Raw genomic sequence first — 25,217 nt, forward strand, 5'->3', positions numbered from 1 at the left:
TATTGTATTAACTCTTTATCTATTCATATATGATATGGGTAACTTCTCGGACTTCAAGTATACTACGAACGGTGAAAATGTAGTATGTATGGCTTCACAAAGGTTCTCTGTATATAAAATTACGCTCCTACTTATTATGCTATCTAGTTATAGGAAAATCAGTTTGAAGTTACTTTTCATATTCTTAACAAATTTTTACTTATTTATTGCAAGTTATATTTAGAAATTGTTTAGCTTCATTGTTGAATATTGAAAATGTTTTTGATTTTATTCAAAGCAGAATTGTGAGTCAAGCTATGATTTCGAGTTTCGCCGATATGTCATTTCCCAGATTCGCTGTTCAAGTTGCATTTCATTGTCATACGGTCGCAATATCATTTTGTCGGTTCGTCGTAATGTTATTACGTTATTCAGTCACACGCATAATTTAGTTACAGAATGTTCTTAACCTTATTTTATAGTTTTCGATCTACTCGGTAAGAGAAAAAGAAAAACTGGTCAATCGCCTCATCTATATTGACATAGTATCTACGCTAGATAAAACGAACTACTTTCAATCAAGACATGTAGATACAATATTTAAAAATAATTTTGGGAATATGGGAGAAATAAATACGATTCAGTAGTATACTCAAATATTATCCTTATGAAATGTGAACATAAAATAGAAGAGAGAAATGCTTTTTGACATTTTGAAAGGAAAGGAAATTCTAGTCAAAGTACCACAGCTCTATTTTCCTTGAACGCTACTTTTGAAAGGATATGAGACCTTTCGTATGTTAACAATATTAAACATATATGACAGTCGTATTTTAGCATTTATTAAATTATTGTCTTTACAAGTGTATTGAGTAATGTATTAAATATATCTGAGGTACTGTACGCCATCGAAAGAAGGAACTGCACATTGAAAGCACCGTAAATCTTTACTTTCTTATTTCACATTTTCAAAACTAGCTTACTTAATCTTGTTTCCCGTTGCAAATTGCTTTGAAATAAGTGCAGAGGCTGATAGACTTCAATATGAATGGATCTGTTGTTCCTTCACCTACGAAAGTCCACCCTTCTATCATCAGTTGTGTAACGATAACTTGGCTGTGTAGCTGAAGGCCTTGTGCTGATGTAGTTCCACCCAACTGGTGCTCACTCGATACATTGATTAATGAATTGGAGTTTGGTGTCCTTTCAGAACAGAGGCTGTATGAGACTTGGACCTACAGCTTATCGTCGGTCAGAACTATATTAACTCCCACAAGTTCTCGAAGGTACACCCTCCATTCCAAAAGAAACCGAACTTTTGAAAACAAATAGTACCACTAGTGCCATCTGTTGTAATATTTTACCGGTAGATGGCGTAGTCCCTCATTGACAACTGGTATAAATGTCATGACATTTGGATGCACGGCAACAAAGTTATTGCGTTTCAACTGTCAGTGTGTTGTGTACATCGGTCGGAAAATGAGTTTCAAACAACGAGCTGCAATTGAGTTTTGTGTTAAACTGGGTAAAACTTTTAGTGAAACGCACCAAATGCTACAAAATGCATATGGTGATGAGTGTCTATCCCGTACGCAAGTTTACGAGTGGTTCAGGCGATTCAAATCGGGTAGAGAGATGCTGGATGATGACGAAAGATCAGGCCGTCCCAGAACCGGATTATCGGAAGAAAACATCGAAAAAGTGCATGAATTCATCAAACATAACAAAAAATCGTCGGTGAAAGTTATTGAAATGGAATTAGGCATTCCTCAAACAACCGCATACCGCATTTTGACCGAAGTTTTGGGCCTTAAGAAGGTTAATTCGCGGATTGTACCACACAAACTCTCCGAAGACCAAAAAGTTGATCGAATTGCGCATTGCAAAGACATCTTAAAAGTGCTCGGCAGGATCGAAACTTCTTGAAATCGATTGTAACTGGTGACGAGACGTGGTGTTTTGAATATGAGCCCGAAACAAAGCGGCAAAGTGCTGAATGGAGAGCGCCGGATGAAGGAACACCCAAAAAAAGTCGCTTGGTGAAGTCAAAAGTTAAGGTGATGCTGATTTGTTTTTACGATTCAAAAGGAATTATCCACAAAGAATTTGTTCAGCCCGGCCAGACAGTCACTGGAGAGTTTTACTTGGGCGTCATGAAGCGTTTGCTGGCAAGAATTCGTCGTATTCGGCCCGAATATCGCGAAATCGGCAGTTGGATTCTTTTGGACGATAATGCACCATCACATCGTTCGCGACTTGTAACTGAATTTTTGGTCAAAAATCACATTATTCGGTTGCATCATCCGCCCTATTCACCAGATCTCGCTCCGTACGATTTCTATCTGTTCCCGAAACTGCATTTGGCGATGAAAGGAAAGTGGCACGCATCGATTGATGCCATTGAGAAGGCGACGACCGCCGTCCTAAAGACCATTCCAATAAAGGACATGGAGAAGTCGTTTGACAACTTGTTGGAGCGTGTAAATATGTGTATCGATGCAGAAGGGGAATACATTGATTAATAAAAATGATTTGTTCCAAAATGTACATTGCTTTTTTGTTTTTTTTAAACGTTCGGTTTCTTTTGGAATGGAGGGTGTAGGTCCTACATTGAAGACGTGTATGATAACATATATCCACGAGGGAGCTCTCCGCTCGATACAGTTGGCGTTTTTGTTGTTGTAAATATCCTCAGTATTGATCTTCACAGTGATGACAACGGGACGTAGTTTTAATTTCCCCTTAATAAAATCCAGCCATAATCATGAAACCACAAGCATAATTTAAAGGGCACTGACCAACAAAATAGCGCATTCTTTTTCATTTATTCTGTACGTAATTGCTCAAACCTTTCCCCAATCAGTCACAAGTATCTTCATCTTGTCTACAATGACTAGAAACTTCCACCGAACTCTCGGCAGTGATATTTGTATATCTGCTGACTTTCCGTTGGACGACATGACTGGCATTCAGCACATGCACTTTCACCATAAAGTTTTAAATGCCATGGTTGATATTTGGTTGGGACTCACGGAACAGGGTGATTATAGCACGCTGTGTTGGTGGATTTCCGACGTCGTCAATCTTTTAGGTCTGCACAACACCGATGGCATTCGCTTCAGTTGGGTCCGCTTTGGATGTAGCTTAGTCGGCGATACAGTCTGGGAACGATCGTGGTTTTACTTCGCTCACATTGGAGCTTCCAACAGCAAATCCGGGTTCGATGTGTTATATAAATATCATGAGAAAACTGAAGCATGCAACAGAAAATGCTACAATGTACTCTTCCCAGAATCGATTCACTTTCAATGCCATTCGACTTTGCACAATACGACTATTTTACTACGAGGCACATCAAACAGTACTGATGTAGTGATACAACTTTCACGTTTTAGCGTTGCGAAGTTGCTGTATCAAGCCCTTTGCGTTTTGTTTTTATAGAAGCCCGCCAGTCTTGTAGTCAGCAGTCAGCAACTTAAAAATCGTAACTGAAAACATAGAATGTTCATAGCGTGGGAAGCTGGCTCTTCACTAGATGGGAGGACGAAATTGGAAGTTTTGAAAACCTTTTATCAGTGTCCTAAACTTTTCTTGTATGCAAGCTGTAAATCTAAATCATAGTTTATTAAAAAGTTTATAAAGTTTCCTCGTAATAAATGTCATAAAGAATTTTCAATTCTTGCGATCAAGAGTTTCTTTGAAAGTCAATATTTTATTCGTGATTTTACGTGACTTTTAGGCGTTACATACTCAAGAAAGGGACAAAATATCGAATCATTTCTTCTATCCAGACTTGTTTGTCGATGGTAAGTGTAGGAAAACGGAAGTTATATTATTGAACTTTTTCACAAGTTCCAATTTCTTAAATAATTAATTTTGCGAAGAACCCCAATGGTATACAAGAAGAAAGAGAGAGAAAATGTAGAAAGAGAGTGTAAAAATACTAAGGCATGTGAGCCGAGGTAGTGATGCTATTTTTAAATGAAAGAAAACAATTGAAACATGGGGATGGTACCAGGTTCATAAATTGCAAACAAAAAAGTCTGAACTAATGTTACTTGTGAATATTTTTTTAGAAAATACATTTGAAAGAAAATTTATAGTGGCATTCGCTTAAACATGGGGATGGTAATAACCAGGTTCATAAATTGCAAACAAAAAAGTCTGAACTCATGTTACTTGTGAATATTCTTTTAGAAAATACATTTGAAAGAAAATTTATAGTGGCATTCGTTTAAAATTATACTGGTAAGATAAATTGAAATATAGTTAGCTCAGCAGTCACAACAGGTTTGTGCAGTTCTGACCTACATATAGATACTAATTGGATATATAACGTTTGACTCTGTAACATACAGCACAAACTGTCAAGCTGTTATTTCCAATAAGCTAAGTCAAAAATGTAGCAATTTATTCAGAACATCCTATAAATAGTAGTACTTACACAATATCTTTGCTAAGTCTTATTTATCGTTATATTTCGCTAAGGATTTTGATCTAATCTTTTCCGCGTATTAACTGTACATTTTTCCACACAGTTAATCCTGTTTATATCCTGGGCAAGGTACAAACATTACTAGCACTTCGGGGTAAAAAGGGAGAAAGTTGAATATAAAAACACGGAAAAATAAATTAAATATATAATATAAATATTTAATATGTTTGAAGTTCATTACCGCTCACAGTTTTCTTTTTATAGGCTTATACTGTATTTATACGTACCAGAGAAATTGAAGTCCCTCGAAACATCCAGGGGTAAATTAAGCTATTCTGCATATATGAAATTATTTCAGTTTCTCTTTTTATTTTTTTTTAAAAAGAACTATTTAGGAAGGTATGCACTAAACGAGAAAAAGTCATTTAATCGTATAAAAATATCTATTCTACTAATGTAAAACCTCTGCAAGCAATATCATGCTAAAAGGAAAAGGTTCTGATCCAAAACTATTAGAAATTATAATGAAATTCAACATTTTCTATTCGTAAGGTTCTTACTACACCTATTCAATTTATTACCATAATATTTATTATCAAATGATATTATTCATAATTTATTTAATGAGTTAGTAAATGTGATTTTGATTATTGATGAAAAATATTTTCTAAACTTTACTCCGAAAATGTAAAGATTATAGATCCCAATTAACATACTTTGAGTATCACATATTAAAAATAATAAACAAGATTGTTTCAAATGCTAACTAAAGTATTAAGTTTAAATTCAGATCATACTTTATTTTAATCAAAAACTTTCTATAAAGGAAAATGATCTGTCACACAAAAAGACATATTTTAAATCTCTTACTTTATTGGTTATTTTTTGAGTTATAAAACATTTATTTTTATCAACAATTGCTGCGATGATTTCGAATTAAATAATACATGATACAAAATAATAGCTTTTCTTGTTACACCACATTTCTTTAAAAACCAATTTATATTTTGAATGAAAGTACGTGTTCTTACCTGGTTTGAATATAATGAATGAAACTGCAAGAGTGGACAGTCTTGCGAGAAATTATGTGATACGGAAATAATATAGTGCTATATCATACGCTTAAAACAATTTTCGTTCATTTTTTTCAATTGCACAAAGAAATAAATTTCATTTATTGTTGCATTAAGGTCAATTGCTTATAACGTACAATAAACTCGTAACAGTTTGGCATTTTCTTATATTTATCCATAAGTAGTACTAAAAGACTTTACTAAAGTAGTACTAAGTTCAAGTAAATTACGAGTAACTATATTCAAGATCTCTTGTCCCACTCTGATCATGTGAACTATTCGCCGAACTAGAGTATTAACATAACACAAAAGATGATAATCAGAATTAAGTTAAGAAAGACAGGGAAAAAATTGGCTTGGAGAGCCCGACCTCTAAGAGAGAGAATTGTTAAGCAGTGATCATTGACTACAAATCTGCATTCTGTTGCTAAATTGCAAGTAGTCACACAGATGAGTGTCAAATTGTTTCATTTCTAGTATTGATAAAAAGTGTGTCTAATACTCACATGGAACTGATACTGGTACACTATATTGCTATTATATTTGACGCAAACTAGAACACATATTTCCAATGGTCAAAGTTGAAATACACTCTAGCTGGTTGTATCTGTCTTCTGGATATCTTTCATTGAAAACCACTCGTGTAGTCATTCTAAGATTGACCTCATTCCTAGCAGGCCTTGCTAAACAGAGTTGGTGCAAACCTTTCGCCAGTAATGTATAACAAGCCATTTACAATCTTTTGCAAATCGTTGTCAAGCTTTTAGATCTTAGCTACAAAAGCCAAATTGCCGAAATTAAAAAATGCCCAAATTTAATTTACACTAAAATTTCATTTATTTAATAGTGTTATTTAAACTTTTCACGTTAGTGTGATATTTAAACTGGCACATTTTAAAAGTAAATTCAAATGCGAATGTATGGGTTTCAATTCAGTGTTTGAAATAGGGCAAGAACATGTACTTTCGATTCTACTGTAAGAAGTTTGTTGCGAATATTATCGTACATCAGTATTCCCAATTTATACTACAGACGTATTGAAAGTGAATACTACTTTAGTCTATTTATATGTACATTTTAAAATATTAACACTGTAGTTGCATAACACAATGTTCATAATCTGGAGCAAAATAAATTTGGTTACATGTTGTTTTCCTTCTACCAACATTGGTTACAGTCTTCCAGTTCTGCAAGAATGTTAGAATAAACGCAACACTGTTTCATGTACTTTGCTCAGATCTAAATAACTATAACCTTTTCCATTCCCTTATATTGAATTATTCAAACAGATCGAGACATAATATGATAGTACAGTCAACTTTAGACTTATATGGTGCAAATATAAAAAAAATATGTATCTCTGTACAATTAGATTTCAAAACATTGATAAAGTCATGGAAATGGAATTTACAACGTTGAAAATAAAAAGAAACGTTGTAAGAGTAATAGAGGAAGAAAATTTACTATGGTAACAGTTAGGTTTTCTGTAATAAGATGAACACCTGATTCAAACTTTACAGTAAAAGTAAAGACGCAATTCACATGCAAAAGTAAGAATCGTATATCTGGAAACTTCCTAAATAAATGCCCATGTCTACCTTAAAAAATAACTGAGTTCCTTTTTTAATAAATCTAAGACTATTATTGAATGACAAACAAGAACATAGTTTTATTTCTTGAATGTAGATTCAAGTACAAATGATGGGAATACGGAAAAACGGATGGGATGGCTAGATGACATCAAATGCATTTTTTTTTTGAGAGCTAAGCATTTGCCTTTTTATCGTAAGTACACTAGATGCGAAATGGAAGTATTAGTCAGTTCCTGCATTATAAAGTTACAATAAATTGAAGAAGACCTATTCAATACTTTCATGTGTTTGTTTGGTCGAATAACCGCCAAACTGTTTTAACTTACACTTCAGAGTTTTTAAATATACCTTGATTATAGAAATTACAGTATTTCTCTCATAGTATATATGAATCTAATGTTAACAAATGGATCTCCTCAGAACATTGTACGAATACTGACTACTGATCATATAATTAAATGCAATATTAAAAAGAATGGGGATTTGTATCTTACAGAATATGTTTTCTAACTCAAACAGCTTGTACTGTGTACCTTTTTTCTCAGTATCAACCAGTGATACAACGTTTAAATGTTACTAGGAAGATTTATTTGAAATGAATTGCAGTGGAACTTTCTTTACTCATCAATTCACACTTTTTGCAGAAAAATTTCAACAACATAATCAAGTGTAAGCATCGCCGCAAAATTTAAGACGTGTTTCTCATAAATTGCCTTAATATCTACCCCTAATTTTTTTTCTTTTAATTTTGCTCAATATTCTCACCGCCAACACCTCCATTCCCGATATGGTCTTGATTAGAGCAGGTTTTACTTATATAAATTAGCTTTTTAAATATAAATTTTAGTTTCGATCTAATTTAAATGTTTCAACTATTTCATTAAAATTTCAGTGACACATTTCGTATCAGGACCATCTTGAGAGCCTATCTTATATAATAGTCAATTTATTCTTTCCAAATTAGAAAAATGAAATGAACTCTAAGTTTTACGTTCCACGATTATGCCGGCTAGGCTAAATGAGACGGTGATGATGATAAATGAATGAAATGGTGGAATTAAGAAAATGGGAGAAAACGGGAGAACTCCAAGGAAACGCACGCTCACGGTGTTTTTCCAGAACAAAGACCACTTGACGCGAGCTAGGTTCAAACCAAGGACCCCATGCACCAGAAGTGTCTTCCCAAATTAATCTAACCATTGTAACTGACTTCTTAAACACTGAACAATATAGCAATAAATCAAGTTTGAGATACATTCTAGAGATTTGTTGAATAATTGAGGACAACTGTAACGTTTCGTAATTTGTATCTGTTCATTAACTATAATTTAATAAGAAAAGTTAAATGTTACATAACTTTATCTATAACATTGGAGGCAATGTTATACTGATGTTTCTAAAATCTCATTATATGCTGTTCTTACATAATATTCTAGTTTGGCAATTCTTTTGACCTATATCTACAAGATGACTTCTTAAATATGAATTAGAATTTTAAAGAATCTTTCCTCCTGGCCATGAATTACATTTTATTAGTATTCAAGAAGGTTCTTTTTACACAAATCCTGTTTCATATTCTACAGTACACAATGTACACTCTTTGACATATAATACCACCATATTGAATTTCAACTGAGTGGAGTGTTTCATGTCATGTTGTTTCTGTGCTAAGAACTCAACTTATTTCCTCACTTGACACTGACACTTGTTAGAACTTATTTTCTCCAAACTAAAACTTATTAAAACTATGATAATTTAGTTTATACATTTTTGTGTTTATAAGTACATATATAGGATTTTACACAAATATGAGAGATCATATTCTTTTGAAAACTATCTACTTTGTTTAAATTTGTATCGTAAACGTTAATTAGTGTATTTTTAACAATAATCTCCTCATTCTTTTTTCTTAACTGCCACTATTATGAGCTATTTTTGGAATGATCTATTAGTTCCTTTGTAGTTGTAAATATTTTGTATTAATAAACAATTATTTTACATAAATCATGCCATAAATAACAGTTACTTTTGTTTAACTGTAGAATATTCTTCCCTGCATTAATACTGTAATACATGGTAACGTATGTGAAAGATAATATTTGTATAAACTTTAAAGACAAATTCATAAAGAAAATTTGATTCCAAATGGATTTAAGGCAATTCTTGGAGTGATCCACGAAATAATCACATACGCACTTTTTAACCTAAAATTATATTTTTAACGTAACGGAAAGCAATGGTTGGAAAATGAATATTACTGCTGTAAATGTTCGATTTGTTCACCATGTTATCCGATAACATCCTAAAAATGAACATGTATGGACTGGAGGTGCATGTTTTTATTAATTTCTTTGGATGCTTGAACAGGAATAGTTTCAAGTTCCATCAAATTGTCACTACTTAGGGCAAATCTTTGCCTTGAGAAACAGTCAAAGAAAATAGCAGCATTAATTTAAATTGAGATTATTTTGAGGCCATAGGACACCGTGCATAGATTCCATGTTGTCCAAACAATAAGACGCTTTGGTTCCGAAAATAAACATTCATTAGGAAAGTTTATATAATATGTAAGAAATGTTTTGTCGGAAGTTAGCCATTTCGTCTTCAAATGAGAACGAAATCAACCTCACGTGAATTATCAAAATAGTTCTTTTGACGTGAAAAAGTCACACTATTAACAAAATTATTGAATAGATAACCTCTCTTCATCACGTATGTTATTTACAAAAGCCTACTAGAAGAAACATTTCAACCTAATAAAGTCCACAGCATATTTTACTTGAATTGAAATTACGCTGGTCGCCATTTTATTTGCAAAACATAAATGCCAGACCATTTCGTGCTATATCTTGTATGAAGTGTTTATTGTTTGTTGTCGAGCTTACTAATAATTACTTTTTGGTTAGATAGCTTAATTCAAGTCATTTTTTCTGACGAAATAGTGGCAAAACTTCAGCAATTTGTTTTTTATGTTTTAGAAGTTATGTATTTTATATAATTGATTTTTGTTTTATAATTCTACGAGATCAAATCATTGATTAAGTACTGAGTTCCTTTAAAGGCTTTGTTACTTTTTTTCGCAGTCAAAATTATGTTTATACACAAGTAAAATAAAAAATGCATACGTTTAATGTAATCAAGTGAGTAGAAATACATCTTTTGCTTATATAAGTTCTACAAACAAAAAATAATTTTTAAATTTAATTCAACACATTTTGTTCGAAATTTATGTATTTCAAATTTTTTTCGTTCTGAAAGTAATTGACAAATGGAGATATTACAAATGATGGAAACAAATGTGAGGTGATTCATAACATCAAACGGAACAAAATTGTTCCAATAAACATATTTTAAATAAAGTATCAGTTCAGAACTATATCTTGCTGAAACTGCGAAAAAATAAATCTTGAAAATTTAAGGGATAGTAAAAGCTATTTAAAACCTAAATGAATTATAGATCAGTATCGAAAGGATTTCAAAATATACCTAAGATTCTTCTTACAGAATTTGTTAAGTAGAAATGTAATTTGATTTATAGATTTTTAATAGTGTAAATAGTCTTGAGTATTTTTTCTCGAACTACTTTTACAATGTATCATTCTCGTTGAGATAACTTCAGTTAAAGAAATAGTTTATTAACGTTTTTCGTAACTTCTGAGTGAAAAGACGTTTGTCGATGTTTGTTTATTAGAATTATTTTGTTCTGCTTGAAGTAATGAACCAACTCCCGATATTTGTTCCTATGTTTTGAAACTATTCTATTTATAACTAAACACTTAATATAACAGAAAACAATTTCGTGCAGCCTGGGGAAATATATAGTGTGTGTATATGATCTTTTTAATTTTAGAATTTTGCATCTAGTTGAGCAAAGAATGAACCCCTTGTGCAATTTATTATCAACTAAATAAAAATACTGTAGATTTTCTAGTACGGCAATATTGAACTACATCATCTTTTTATAAAACTATGATAATACGTCAATTTATATTTTGGATCAGAACCATACTATTTTAACACTTATTTCTTCTTCCAGAAAAAAATAAATATCAATAAAAATGGAAAAATGGGAAGAGGTTATTGAAGAAACTTACCTCCATAGCAGCGAGACGTGAATTGCCGTAGCGCAAGGGGGGTCCACGATGGGCCCCGGAGAGTCTCGGGTTCTATAAAATATAAATATACAATTTCTGCTCTTTTGTATCATTTTATACTAAAAGAAACAATAACAGGATTTGTTTCTATCATATAAGTAACCACATTTTTTTTAAAAAAAGTAGTCATTCACTAATAATATAACAAAGAAAACAGCTAATGCAAGAATGATACTTCAAGAGAACATAGAAAAAGTGCTATGATGAAAAATAATGATTATTCTAAGCTATACTATATATATATGTACAAGTTTCTAATTGGTGACTTGTTAGAATCAAGTTTGTGTCTTGTACTGAAAAACATAATGTCATAAAACACACCTTTGCAATACTCCACTGAAAATTATCACACTTGATTTTAATGTTGTGTTTAGTTTTCTAATAGATTGTCTAACAAATCTATACATTGTGATAGTCATGTAAAACATTAATATGCAAATTAATTAGTGAGTCCACGACAATGCTGTATAAAAATAATATTGGAAAAATAGTCATCAGATAAAAAAATATCAGAAATAAAAATTTAGTATTTTCGAGGGGAAAATTCATAAAATTAGCCCCTCCCCCTTCTGGAAGTGAGGTAGGACAAATTTAGAAACTTAAACGGGGACCCCCATTTTATAAAATGCAGATTCGGAATCTACGAGAAAAAATAAGTACATTTTATTAGAATTGTTTCTCGATCCGTGATAAAGGATGCTGCAATCAGTGAGAACTAATTTTACTAAGGTTTCTTCAATTGGGAGTAGAAAAGTTCATTCCAGAATAAATCTGCGATTAACAGTACCAAATGTTTTGTCTTCAACGTTCTCTCGTCTTGTGATAGGTACCATGGAAATTTGCTCTGCATTCGGGGTGAATTTAAGTAATAGATGCATTGTGCGGTGGTAATTATACTTGGCTGCCAAGCTTTTAAAAGTTACATGTCTCCACAGTTGGGAAACACAACTGGCTTAGAAACAACAAATGAGTACAAATGAAGCAACTCAACGAATATAGTAATAATATCCGATTGTATGTGATATCAGTAGTATCCACAATATGAAATAAAACACACTTCAAAAGTAATACAATATAAAGAAATTAAGAGATTGATAAACAAATATTTTAAACAATTAGATCAGTATCTTTCGTCTGATGCTTATTTCTCAAGATATTTTGCAGTACCACGTTTAAAAGCTCACGTATCTATATTTTTTCTATTAAATTTGCTGAAACCTGCATAATTACCGATTTGTTAAATATACATTGATACTATAATTAATATTTTTATTGCAGTATATAACATGTATAGATCTGTATTACAATATACCGATAATGCTTATTACTAATATTTATCAAAAAGTTATTTAAATATAGATTTTAGAACTCAAACTTGATTTTAACAGACATCAGTTAGCAAGGTTATTTTCTTATGCTTAAAAATTACTCAGATGTGACGTTTCATTGTGGAGTAGGTATTTAAAGTATGTACATTATTATGAAGATACTCCATATTTGGATGTTATTTAACGAATATTTCATATTTCTCAATGACTACCAAGAATATTTTGTTTTCTGGAACGCTATGAGGAGGTATCTAACATTTTGAAGCTAAAATATACAGCATGCTTCATCAAAATAAGAAAAATACGATATCGAATTAACAAATGTGTCGTGATATATATTTATAATTTTCATGCTCTTTATTTACTGAATATTTTATTAAGTTCTATATATCATCTGTTAAAAAATATATTATTGTAGAATGTTCTAGAAGTCAGCAACAATGATTCACATATTTTTACGAATCGGAAGACATCACCATCAGGTATTTGTAAAGTTGGGTATACTTAAGCCCTGAAACCATTTTGAAATTAAGAGATCATAAATAAATAACTTTAGTAATGTTTTGTAACGAACATTTATGAACATGCAATATATTAACTGTATATTCTATTTATTTCTGTAATGCAAGATTAAGGTAAAGGACCGATGCTAGTCTTTTTCATAGCAATAATCCCGATGTGCTCTATCGAGCAAGGAGGATATTTCGGAAACGAATACTACTTAATCTTGCTCAGTTTTATTTTGCCAATAAGAATGATAAAAACGATGAAATCGTTTGTAATATGCGAACTTGATTAGAAATCCCCCACCAAGTGCACTTTATGGCGGACAAACACCGTGTTTGTGGGTTTCCTCGAGGTTCTCCCGTTTCCTCCCACTTTCTTCATTCACCATTTCATCGTCTCGTTTAGCCTAACCGGTATAACCATGGGACATAAAACTTAAAGATTTCATTTCATTTTGATTTTTTGATGAGCTATATGATGGAGATATACGACCGCTGTCTAATCTCCGCTTTTTCTTTGTATACGTAAAATTTGAAGGGGAGTTAGTTTGTATGGACAGAATGAATACAGTATGAATCTGGAAAGGTTATAAGGAAGTGTGTCTACATCACATTAAAATATTTCTCCACTCCGCCTTGGAAAGGAAGAAGGATAAAAATGCGTATGTTGCGTTTTGTCCATTGTTTTAGTGTAGCATTTTAAGAAAACCAACTATTTTGCATCAATCGTCGACGTGTTAGCTTCTGCTTGCTGTACTGATGGTTCAAAGATCTTTTTTGTGTTGTCTCGTAAACAGTTTAGCCGATGTCAGATGGTGAGATATTTTTTGGTTGTAATGATGGAGCATAAATTTCCAATTGAGCAATTTTCAACGGGACATCCCAAAATTTTAAATAAGAAATAGTGAGAAATATGTGCTATGCCCAGTGACTACTTGATAAGCAATGAGTTTGAGCCCTTTAGATGAGTAATCGTATTTTTCACTGCCAAAGTTCGGATACCTTTTGAATACATACCTAAAATTTTAGTGCATATTGTGGCTACAGTGATCTTATACTTCTATCATTGTTAGACATTCAAGAAAATATTTTAAAGACTTGGGGCCTCTAGAATTTAATTCGCAATAATTTAAAACAAATTGTTGCGTGACTTCTAGACACTCTTTCAGAATCAAAATAATTTTAGAATTACATTTTTGGATGAGATTTTAGAATCTAACTAAAATGCATCAAAGCTGTCGAGCAAACAAACGAATAATAAAAAACCAGCATAAGCTTGTAAAACCTCCTAGTATCTTAAGCCTAATATGAGTGCATCGCGTGTTCATGCTATGAAATTGGTGTCGTTGTAGCATTCTTGTGCAAGTGAATTATGGAAATTAATATTTAAACTGGTCTTTGTAAGATACAAATTTGTCAGAAACGGTGAAATCAATCATGCACAACTAAATTAAATCAATACAATCAGTTTTTATTTTTATGCATAAAATTAAGTACATTTTCAAACATAATTTTCGTTAATACTTTTATACAGCTTATCACATACAGTATGATAACACGAACACAAAAAACAAGTACTCCGGTACACCATAGTTCTGCCGAAAATCAATAAATAATGTAATCAAAGCATATCACAGCATTGCTGTGTTTTTGTTAGTATAGGATACTTAATGTAATAAAAATATTAGTCGATTGATAATTGAACTTTCGTATATTAGGGACATTTCAAAACGCAACTTTTCGGTTTCACGGAAATACAATTTTGCACCTGGAACAAACAGTAATTTTCAAGTTTTATACAGTAAAATGTGCCATGTGACGCTTATCAATGGGTCAAATATCTGTATGATACATTTTTTGTTCTGTAGATACATTTTGTGATCTGTGTTTTTCTATATACTGAATAACAATAGCTTACAGAACACAAAATTATCGATTTTGGTTTACTTGAACGAGAAAAAGATAAAATTTGATTACATTGTCAGGAAACTTGTGATGTGGAAGCTTATTATTCTTAGATCAAGACAAAAATTTATATTTGTATATTTATACATATGTATTATAAATTCATGTTCAGAGTTGATTCATGTTAACATTTTTTTTAACTATTGATTTTGAAATAAATAGTCATGCTTTCTATACCTTAAAAGGAATACGAAATCATTTCGTTTGAAAAGAAATAACAAAAAGTTTCATCAGAGGATATCCAATTTCGAAGGTGGCTATGTATAATATATAAGTAATGATATTTCATGTGTGACAATACCGACTCTGAGAATGTAGATTTACTTATAGCAAAGAAAAAAGAGCAAGATCTATATCTACAAAGCCAAGTTTAGTGAATGCTATACACAAGGATAAACTAATATAATGGAAAATTTAAATATTTAAAATTTCAGTAAATTTGTGAATATAAAATAGCTTTATGGAACATAAGAATATCTTCATATGACTCAAGTTTATGAATGTAAGATTTATATTTCAAAATGAAGACTAAGGCCCCTCTACAGTGAAGCAGTGTACATTTATTATATATACACAGAAGACGACTTGGACACGAATTTGCTTCAATTGTCTTTGATCAATGGAGGACAAAGATAATTTGTATTTCCGTGTTTACTAGTAAGTTAATTTTTTGAAGTTTCATTTCAACAAGCTAATAATAGGAAGAAAAAATTAGAGTTGTCATACACGAATAAATTAAGCTGGAACTTGCTAAATTATTTTTTTTAGAATTTTTGAATTATTCAAAACTCAAAATATATATCTTAATCCGTGTGTGCAGGGTCAATAATATATTTGTACATGCGAATCAGACTTAAGCAGAATGATAAGTAACCTGTGCTAGATTATATTTTTGATAACTCCTTATTCATATAACATAAAATATTAAATTGTACACCAATCTTCGTTGTTTACACATGCTTTAGAATGTGACACGATGGAAGCTGTTGAAATTTTTATTGAAAGTGAAATGTCGGTGACTGTGTGTCCATCTTAAGAGAGATTCGAGGTAAAATGGGAAATTACTGATTTGAGTACTAAGATCTTAATATTCCAGCCTGAAGAAAATTTACCAGAATAGTAGACAGGCATTTAACTGCTTCTGTAGATTTGAATCATTTACATATTAGTTATGTTACATTAATTTGGATTTGAGTAGAAACTTGTCACCTAGAACTATATTGTGAAAGTGTTTTGCATATCTTTTAATATGTGCGTAATTGATTAGTGTAGAAAATAGATGTAATTTAAATCTAAAGGGAAATTTATTTTGAAGCGTATTTACTGAGCCAAAGAAAAGAGCTTATAACTATTAAAATAACCGTGCAAGAAAACAGTATTTTATGGCAGGTAATTAAAACAGTATGACGTGCAACATTTTGTTTTGAGTAATACACTTGTTCCTACCTTAACGAATGTTTTAATTCACAGTGTTAACTTGTCTCTTTTAGTACCGCCTCTCAACTTTTGATCAATTGCTAACAAAATTTATTACATCTAACACTACGCGTGTCTCTTCAAAAAATTCTTTCTTAAAAAAAATAGTGAGAGTTTAAATAATTATGATTTACTACTTGAGTCTTATCGTTGCAAAACAACGGACAATGTTTCCCTTATATGTTTAATAAATAATACAGCTTAAGGTAATTTTCCTTTTATATGAATTAGTTTTGTATAAGTACTCACCATATCAAGTACTTATTTAATATACGTAATAGGTAACATCTTTACTGCACATCTATATCGTAGTAGGGAATATTTAGAGTAACTAATTTTGCTATTCATATGTGACAGTAATATTACTACTCATATAAAAGATCTTTCCATTAACTTAATTTGACACTAAATGGAGCAATTGTAATCTCCCAAATAAGTCATTTAACTTAAGATGTGTTCATTAGCTTTTCTCTTTCTTTATGGCTCATCTTCACTGGACGGTATCTGTGGTAAATTTAATTTTAAAAAGTGTTTACCTACTTAAATTTCATGACCTTCCATAATGTTCTTTAAATCAACGAGACATTCCGAAGGAAACCGAACTCTGGGACATATGTACAGAATGGGGTTGCACCATCCATTCAACTACTTGAGAAACTATCAGCAGGAATTAAGAGAAGATTACGATATCTAATGGATTGATAATACCAATCTCTAATTTGTAAATATAGATATAAAAGTTGAAGTTACATTGTATATTTGTTGCTTATACTATCTCCTTTTATATTAGTTCTTTTATATTAGTAAAACTATGTAAAAAGTAAGTATATAACGAATAGCAAAACTAGCGAAAAGTACAGCAAATTAAGAGCAGTACTTTATTATTCCATGAATTGTGAAATGGCATTTTAATTTCAAATTAGCCTATATTGACTTTATATTTTTTTAAAGAAGCCCACTGTATTTTTTCTATGGATTTAATATAAGTGGAACGTCAATGACATTCAAATTGTTTCTTCTGATCCTAAAAGTTACTCATCATCGACTTTCTGATCTCGAGGTTCAGTCAGTGTCATTTTTGTTGCAAGTCTGGATTAGATAGAGGAGTGTGTAAGCATTTGGACAACATGACAAAACTCTTTAATAGAAAGTTCTTACATTAAGACCACATCGATTCAGCAATAAATGCAATATTAAGAATTTTCACTGTTGAATTTCATATGTTTAATACATAACTACTGTTTAATTCAGCAAAAAATATAAATTCAGTTTAAATTAAAATATTTTGTACATGAAAGAAGATTATTGTTACCTAACAAAAGAATATACAAAGGATTGTCCTCGTAGATACATACAAGAATCAGGCTGAAAGAAAATTAAAGAGGTAGGCTTATGTTAGCGGTAGTTTATTTAAAGAGATCGTCTATAGTGTAACATATGGTGTATATATTGAGTTGGAAACAAAAACGTCACTTTCAGTGACATTACAAGGTGATCTGCTGAAGGATTTGAGTATTTTATGTAGACTGGAGAAGATAATTTTTTCGTATTATAAAAGTAGCTTATATATGGAGATGGTAAATATAACTATATAATCACCCTCTGTTCCTCTCTACAGAGAGAAAGATAGAAGCAGAGATTCAGGAAAGACATAGAAAGATAGGATTTTGCTGTCACGAAATAATTTAAGCTTTATACGCAAAAAGATGTAGATCTAGCGTTCCAAGAAAAGTACTGCTGATAAGTACAGTCATTATAGCTTCCCTCTTGTTATCTTTAATTAAAAAATAAATTGAAAAACAAAACAAAAAATGGTATAGTAAAAGGCGAGTAGTGTGCACCATGTAAGCGACTTACACAGTAAGTAAAACCATCAATGTTTGTTCCTTTTTTATTTGCATATGGAAAATCAAGGCACTATGTTCCCGCTAAATTATGACTGATTGTGACTAATTTATATCTTTAGGGAATATATAGTAAATTGTTTGGCTCGAAATGGTTTTAAAAAGCAAACCTGTTGTAGAATTATTGATTCTGATGTTTAGTAAGAGTTTATGAATAGGAATTGGAATATCAGTTTCTTTATTATGTATGGATTGGTGACTGATATGATTCCAGTGTAGAATAGCACTAATGTGACATAGGTAGAATATAGGTGTACGACATGATATGATTGATGGCGAGTCGCCAATACTACGTTCGTTTCTCGGTATTTGGAGTCTGAAGATTGTGACAGACGCTGGATATTCTGCATTACATGTGATATTGTGTTGAATTACTACGATTCATGGCTTATAATTGGAATATTGCAAATACGTATAAGCCATTATCGTCTTAACGATTACTTCTCTCTTCTTTCTTTTTTTAAATATTACTAATCAACGTAAATAGTAACAATTCATTAACATTACCTTATTTAAGTCCAAAAACGATATAGAGAAAACGTTACTAATTAAAGTATATATTACATTATTTGTTTTCTTTGTTAGTATAAAACTCAGTGGTCTGGTTGCAGCGAAGAAGGAAACACAAATAAGAATTAGAAATCTTTGAAGACTAATAGTTACACAGCCTTTCTGCATAAGACTAGATTCGTGTTTTGCTCATGGGTTCCAAAAACCTTTTTTGAAGTCTTTTAACTGCACCATAGGAGATAGTAAATAAAGAAGATAATTTACCTACCACGTCAGTATTCTAGCAAAGATGATATAGGCCTATGTTAAAATTTGTTACATTACATTTGAAAATACTTGTTTGTTACTCTTTGAGTCTTGAAATACACGAATAATTACTATGTTTTATAATGTTTTAATTTTCTTTGTTAAATTGTTGAGCTTATCTTTGGAAATAATTTCTCTTGCTTTAGTACAAGATCTTAAAATATTCATCATAAAATAGAGATAACTTGTAATAGATAATACTGAACAACTCATGAATTCAGAAGCTAAGAGGACAAAAAATGCTGATGATACAATACTACTTCCATCTCATATAATGTTGATCACTTCCATCCTTTGCTTCTCCAGTCATAAATACCAGTTCCAAAAGTATAATTTTCAAATTTGACCTTTGTTGTCACTATTTCTGAATTATACTTATTCATAAGAGGTTCATTGCACTTGTAGATGAGTGAATGATTTGCCACTTTTTAAGTCATCTTCTTGAGGTCAGAATATAATCTAGACTTTCTTGAACACCATAAGTTTACATTTTAAGGAACATAGTACCCACGATATAAGATTTTGGAACATTTTCCTTTCCTACACTGGCAGCATATTCATTGTTCCATCGAAGCGGTAACATTAAATTGACTTCATTCTTTTCATGGAAAGCGTCCAATGGATGGGTTTTCAAATTTTTTGCAGTTGAAGCTCCAGACTGAAAATCTGAACGCGCCTCGACTGCCAAAATGAAATGTGTCACCAACATAAATACATATGTCCATAAAAGAAAGAGTATCACTATGATGAACTATGTTTATCACTAATGGAAATATCTCATTGACACAGGTGGTCTATATTGTACACACTGACTACACCTTTTAATGTTACTGGCCGGTGTTAATAATTGTAAATTGTGGTAAAACAGATATTTATGTTAAAATTGAAAAATACGAGCAGAGAGGGAATTTAAATAATAAAAACCGCCATATTTCAATGTTGAGAAAGTCAATGGGATGTATGATCTTGTTTGGGTCACACAATTTATTAAATCTCGGTACATATTTTGAAATGGCAGTAGTAAAAGACGGCAGTAGAAATAACACTATTTGTGAATGGCAGTAGTACTTTTGAAAAGATTAAAACTTAAGAATTGTCCCAAAAATAATAACAGAAAATTAAGAGAAAGAAAAATTCAGCTCTCATGGCGTCGCGCGAAATTCCAGAGACATTTAAGAAGACATACTATCCTACAAAGAGAAAGTAGAAGATCGTGAGTGGCCATCTAACAAGCATTATACACGTTTAAGACAAAGGTGAAAGGGTCATCCCTGATCGTATGTGGAACAGAGGTGATACAAAGACTTGTATTACTAAAGAAGAAGGTTGCAGACTTAAGTATGCGTGTTGCATAATACATATGTTCCTTTGTAGGATCTTTTTTTTTTAATTTTCGCGCCTTCCCTGGCAACCTTCGGCGTCTCCCCAGGGCGGTGCGCTGCAGAGTTTAAAAATATCTGATATAGAGCCTACATAACATTTGAAAAAGAGAGGGAAGGGAGAGGGATAGAGGGTCAGAGAGAGAGAGAGAGAGAGAGAGAGAGAGAGAGAGAGAGGAATGTAGCAATTACATTTTATAAATTCTAAGCACCATTCCTATTTCTACTTAAAAAAAATAAATTAAACATTTTTGTGTAATCACCGAAGAACAAATAAAAGAAATAGATACCTATTTCAAAGTCAATTTGACAAAATGTATGGAATTAAGAGCATTTGCTATGCTATTTGAAAATGTAAATTAAAGAATTTAACTTTATGGAAATAGTAAAGTGAAGCTTTTAATAATCCTGAACTCTTAATAATCCTTATCATTTAATTTTTATTAAAATATTTTTGTCTGTTCCTATGCAAATGCTTTCACAATATTTTAAATATGAAATCATAAAGACGTTAAACTACATTGAAACAAAACAGTGAAAAGGGAGAAAATTAAGTAAAACACACACACAACAAAAAATTACAACTAAGAGAAATATTGTTAACGTTTTCAAAGTTGTGTAACATTTAATTGTTTAAAAATTATTTTCCTTCTTGCTTTTCAGAGAGAATTATTTACTTCTCAATCCTAATAGTATAATCCATGTATGATATAGAATATGGGGTTACATAATTGTAACAGGATACTTTATTAAAAGTGTATTTTAAAAACTTCAAAAGAAGTAAGAAAACGACATGAAATAATTGTTGATGAAAGAAAATGTAAGAGAAATAATATTATCTGGTTTCAAACATGGGATCCAATAATACATCGATTTAAAATGAAATAATTAATTGGAGGATTGCAATATATGTTTTGATATACGTTATTAGTATGGAGAAAAGTTTAAAAATAAGCTATGGTCCATAAAATAACTAATAAGGAGCCATGGACCTTTAAAGTTTATTTTTTTCATATTCTCGGCTTCAATAACTCCGAAAGGAAGCATTTATGTACCCAGGTTGGTCTATACTTTTTGTCTTATCTTGATGTCAGGAATCACTTCCCAAACATTGTCGGTGTTAGTTTGAAACACCCTGTATATATATATATATTTTGAATTTGATCAATTAATTGTGGGAAACATTACTTAATAAGAATGAAATTTGCTTTATTTAAATTTTCTTTTTGAAAAATCTAATTCTAATATGTACACACACACAATTTTCTGACTTCAAGTTCACATAAAATGTTTATGAATGCTTCTGTAAGATAGTTCACTTGAATTTCCAAGAAATGCTTTAGATCCTCAAATAGATCCTTCTCGTTCACCATTACCATTTTTTTACTATGACGATCACTGGGACTAGATACCATATATTTTCGTCATTTAGAGGGAGAAAGTAGAAATAAGAGTTATTGTTCGCACTTCAATCTATATCAAAATGCCATTTCTAGTTACCACTTATCACTTTTAATTATGAAGGATCAATATTGAAACCAGAATTATTAGTACACTTATACCGCTTCCCGCTTTTAGCATAGAGATAAACATAAAGATGGTACCTTTTCTTCAGACGTTGAATCATTTTAAAACAAACTGTCAGTCGTTATCTATTATCGTTCTACTTCTAGAAAAATAAACGTTGAAACCGGAAACGATTTACTTCGAACACTTTCGGTTTAAATAGAGATAACGGAAGAAATAGGAACTACTCTCGGAACACTGAATTGATTCCAAAAGACCGCTTCTGGCTATGCGATTCATGAGTTTTGCTTTAATAAATCAACATAGAAGAATAATCTCTCATCAAAACACAAAATTTTTAATTAAGATATTGATGTGCAACAGTTTCGCCAACTAATTTAACATTTGGGTTTATCAGACAATTTTCTGAAGACAAATGTTTAGTTGGCGAAAGTGTTGCTCTTCAATATTTAAAAAAAAGTATAAACTTCGTGTTCCACTTTCCGCTATGTCCGTTTTTGATATATATATAGGGTGTTAATGAACTATACCGGAAACTGTAAGAGGTGATTCCTTACGTCAAAATAAGAGAAAAAGTTCATATGGACCTGTGGGATAAAGTGCATAGTTTCAGAGCTAGGGCTATCCAAAATCGCGGAAACGCCAAATTTCAAGTGGCTCTATTTCGAATTCGAGAAACTGTGGATGGTGGTCCTTATCAGCGTAAAAGGGGTCAAGGATATTCAATCCAAAAATGCATATTTCATTAATGTTCAATATGTGTACAGAGTATTACATGCAAGGCGAAATTCCCAGACATGCCATTAACCGACTTTGAGATATGCTCTGACTTTATGATTGATCTAAAGTAGGCAAACGATAAGCCTTGATAGTAGAGAAGTCGGAATCTTTTGGCGCGATGTCGGAAGAGTTAAGGATCGTCAGCAGCACTGTTTCGCGTACTCTGGAAAACGCTTGTTTGCATGTTTCCTTTCACGCTTATAAATGAAGAGAACGTGAAATATACCGTGAAGAAATACATCGCACCACACATTATTCCGAACACAGACACAGACTCAAAAAACATGGAGCTACCGGTTCCTAACACTTCCGACTTCCCTTCGAACCACTTGATGTTCATTGTTGCCAAGGCTTACTTCTTGCTTGCTTTGGATCCTCCTTGAAATCAGGGTATATCTGAAAACTCTATTGAGAGCATATATGAGAATTACTCCCTGTAGGGAATACCCTATACCTGTTGAAAATTGACGAAATATACACTTTTGATTGGTGCATGCGTGGCTCCCTTTACCCTGATAAGGACCACTCTCCGCAGTGTCTGGAATTCGAAATATGGACTCTTGAATTTTGCCTTTTTCGCGATTTTGGACAGCCCTAGCTCTGAAACTATGCACTTTTCGCCATAGGTGCATATGAACTTTGAGGAATCAGCTCTTACAGTTTGTCGGTATAGTTCATTAACACCCTATATATATGAGGATCAATGTTGAAACCGGAAATGGTTAATTCCCAGCACTTTCGGTTGAATAGAGGGTTAACAAAGAAGATGACACTTACTGTTGGACGATCAATCGATTCTACAAAACCACTTCTCGCTATTTTTTTTTATCGCTCTTGCTCTATTGAAACTGGAAATTGTTAATTTCTATGATTTCCATTTCAACAGTGAGTTATGGGAGAGATGTAACTTTTTGTGGGATGCGAAATCTATTTCGAAAACGCTTCTAGTTATTTGTTCCATTTTTAATCTACACAGACCAATATTGAAACCGGAAGTAGTAGTAAATTTCTATCACTACCGGGTTTACTAGAGATACAGTATGTAGGTAAATATGGTATCTCTCTTTAAGACCCTGAATTACGCTTGTCGTTACGTAGTACTATTTTTGTTCTCTGGAGATCAACATTAAAACAAGAAAGGGTTTATTTTTGCAGCTTTCGGATTGAATGGAGGATTACCGGCTGAGATTGATCTTATTCTTGGGATGCTGAATCGATTCCAGAAAACCACTTCTTGATAAATCTTACCGTTTCTATTGTGATATCTGTCAACAGACAGATATAGGCATTCTATAGGACTTCCGATATTTATTAGTATATATAACATAGTTCAAAAGTCTAGAAAACTGGATAACGAGTGACAGTCAAATGTTTCTTTCCTCTAATTATCTCTTTCACTTACATTGGAGTGATGAACAAAGTTGCAAATTTCAAATTAAATTAACTGTTAAAAATACAATTATGAATAATATCTTAAATATACCCTGAATCTGTTGGAAAAATATTGTAATTCTGCCTATTGTAAGGCTACAACAGAATAACAAACGTATTTGAATCTTCCAAGGTGTTTACTTCATCATATGTTGAAATTCTTAAAAGTCAGGAGTGAAACAAACGAAGACCCCGAAGGAGTACTTAACATTTCTCTCATCAAGGAAGCTAAAAGGTCATGAATATAAAGATACTTAATATACCCTTGTAGGAAAAAGAGCTTTGGTATAGTAGCTAATGGTTTGCTCTATTTCATTTTATCTAAAGAGATTTAAAAATAATTAAAATAATTTATAGAGAAAGCTTTTAGTAGATATTTTTATAAAGATGAGAAGGCCAATGACTCACTTTATTAAAAAGGAACTTTATTGACCCTAAATTTAAAAAAAAAGTATGTAAGGAAACATGAAGATTCACCTGCAAAACGCGGCTAGAAAAATAGCAATACTGTTTATGGATGTATCAGCAATACATAAACAGCTTGTATATATAATGAAATTCCATGGGTCTGAAATCGATCATGGAGGTGGAAATAGCCACATTTTAGCCAAGTAATGTTTATTTGCGAAAAGTGTAATTAGGTAAATTCTGTATATCACATCATGCTTAATCAAATGATCATCATTTAAAAACTAATACTCATTTACAGATAAAAAAATGAAATATTAATTTTCCTGGGAAGTTTAGACTTTTGTTGTTGAAGGATTGATGTATTTGTTTGTTACTTCGATTAATCAAATACTTATTTATTTGTCACTTAGGTATTAATTTTTAAATTTGCAACTTGATTGTATTTTACGTTATACAAACAG

At 31.7% G+C, this 25,217-nt stretch overlaps 1 protein-coding gene and 1 long non-coding RNA gene across 5 annotated transcripts in view; one reads left to right on the forward strand and one right to left on the reverse strand.

Moving 5' to 3' along the window:
• LOC145660604 (uncharacterized) overlaps positions 1-11,233 on the forward strand; it is a 126,745-nt gene extending 115,512 nt beyond the window's left edge. For 2 of the 3 annotated variants that reach the window (XR_014126841.1, XR_014126840.1), the window contains one exon: positions 11,116-11,233. This is a non-coding gene — a long non-coding RNA (uncharacterized LOC145660604). The remainder of the gene's footprint in view (positions 1-11,115) is intronic. The other variant, XR_014126842.1, reaches the window with a different exon arrangement.
• The window catches only part of LOC145660602 (uncharacterized), a 1,167,369-nt gene that overhangs the window by 219,732 nt on the left and 922,420 nt on the right, over positions 1-25,217 (reverse strand). Inside the window, exon 5 of one of the 2 annotated variants that reach the window (XM_081725863.1) lies at positions 11,174-11,245. The exons of the other annotated variant lie outside the window; for it this stretch is intronic. Coding sequence (XP_081581989.1) covers positions 11,174-11,245 — 72 coding nt within the window. The remainder of the gene's footprint in view (positions 1-11,173; positions 11,246-25,217) is intronic. 2 annotated transcript variants of the gene reach the window in all.

This window comes from Thermobia domestica, chromosome 9, assembly GCF_964235325.1.
Source record: "Thermobia domestica chromosome 9, izTheDome1.hap1.1, whole genome shotgun sequence".
Lineage (NCBI taxonomy): Eukaryota > Metazoa > Arthropoda > Insecta > Zygentoma > Lepismatidae > Thermobia > Thermobia domestica.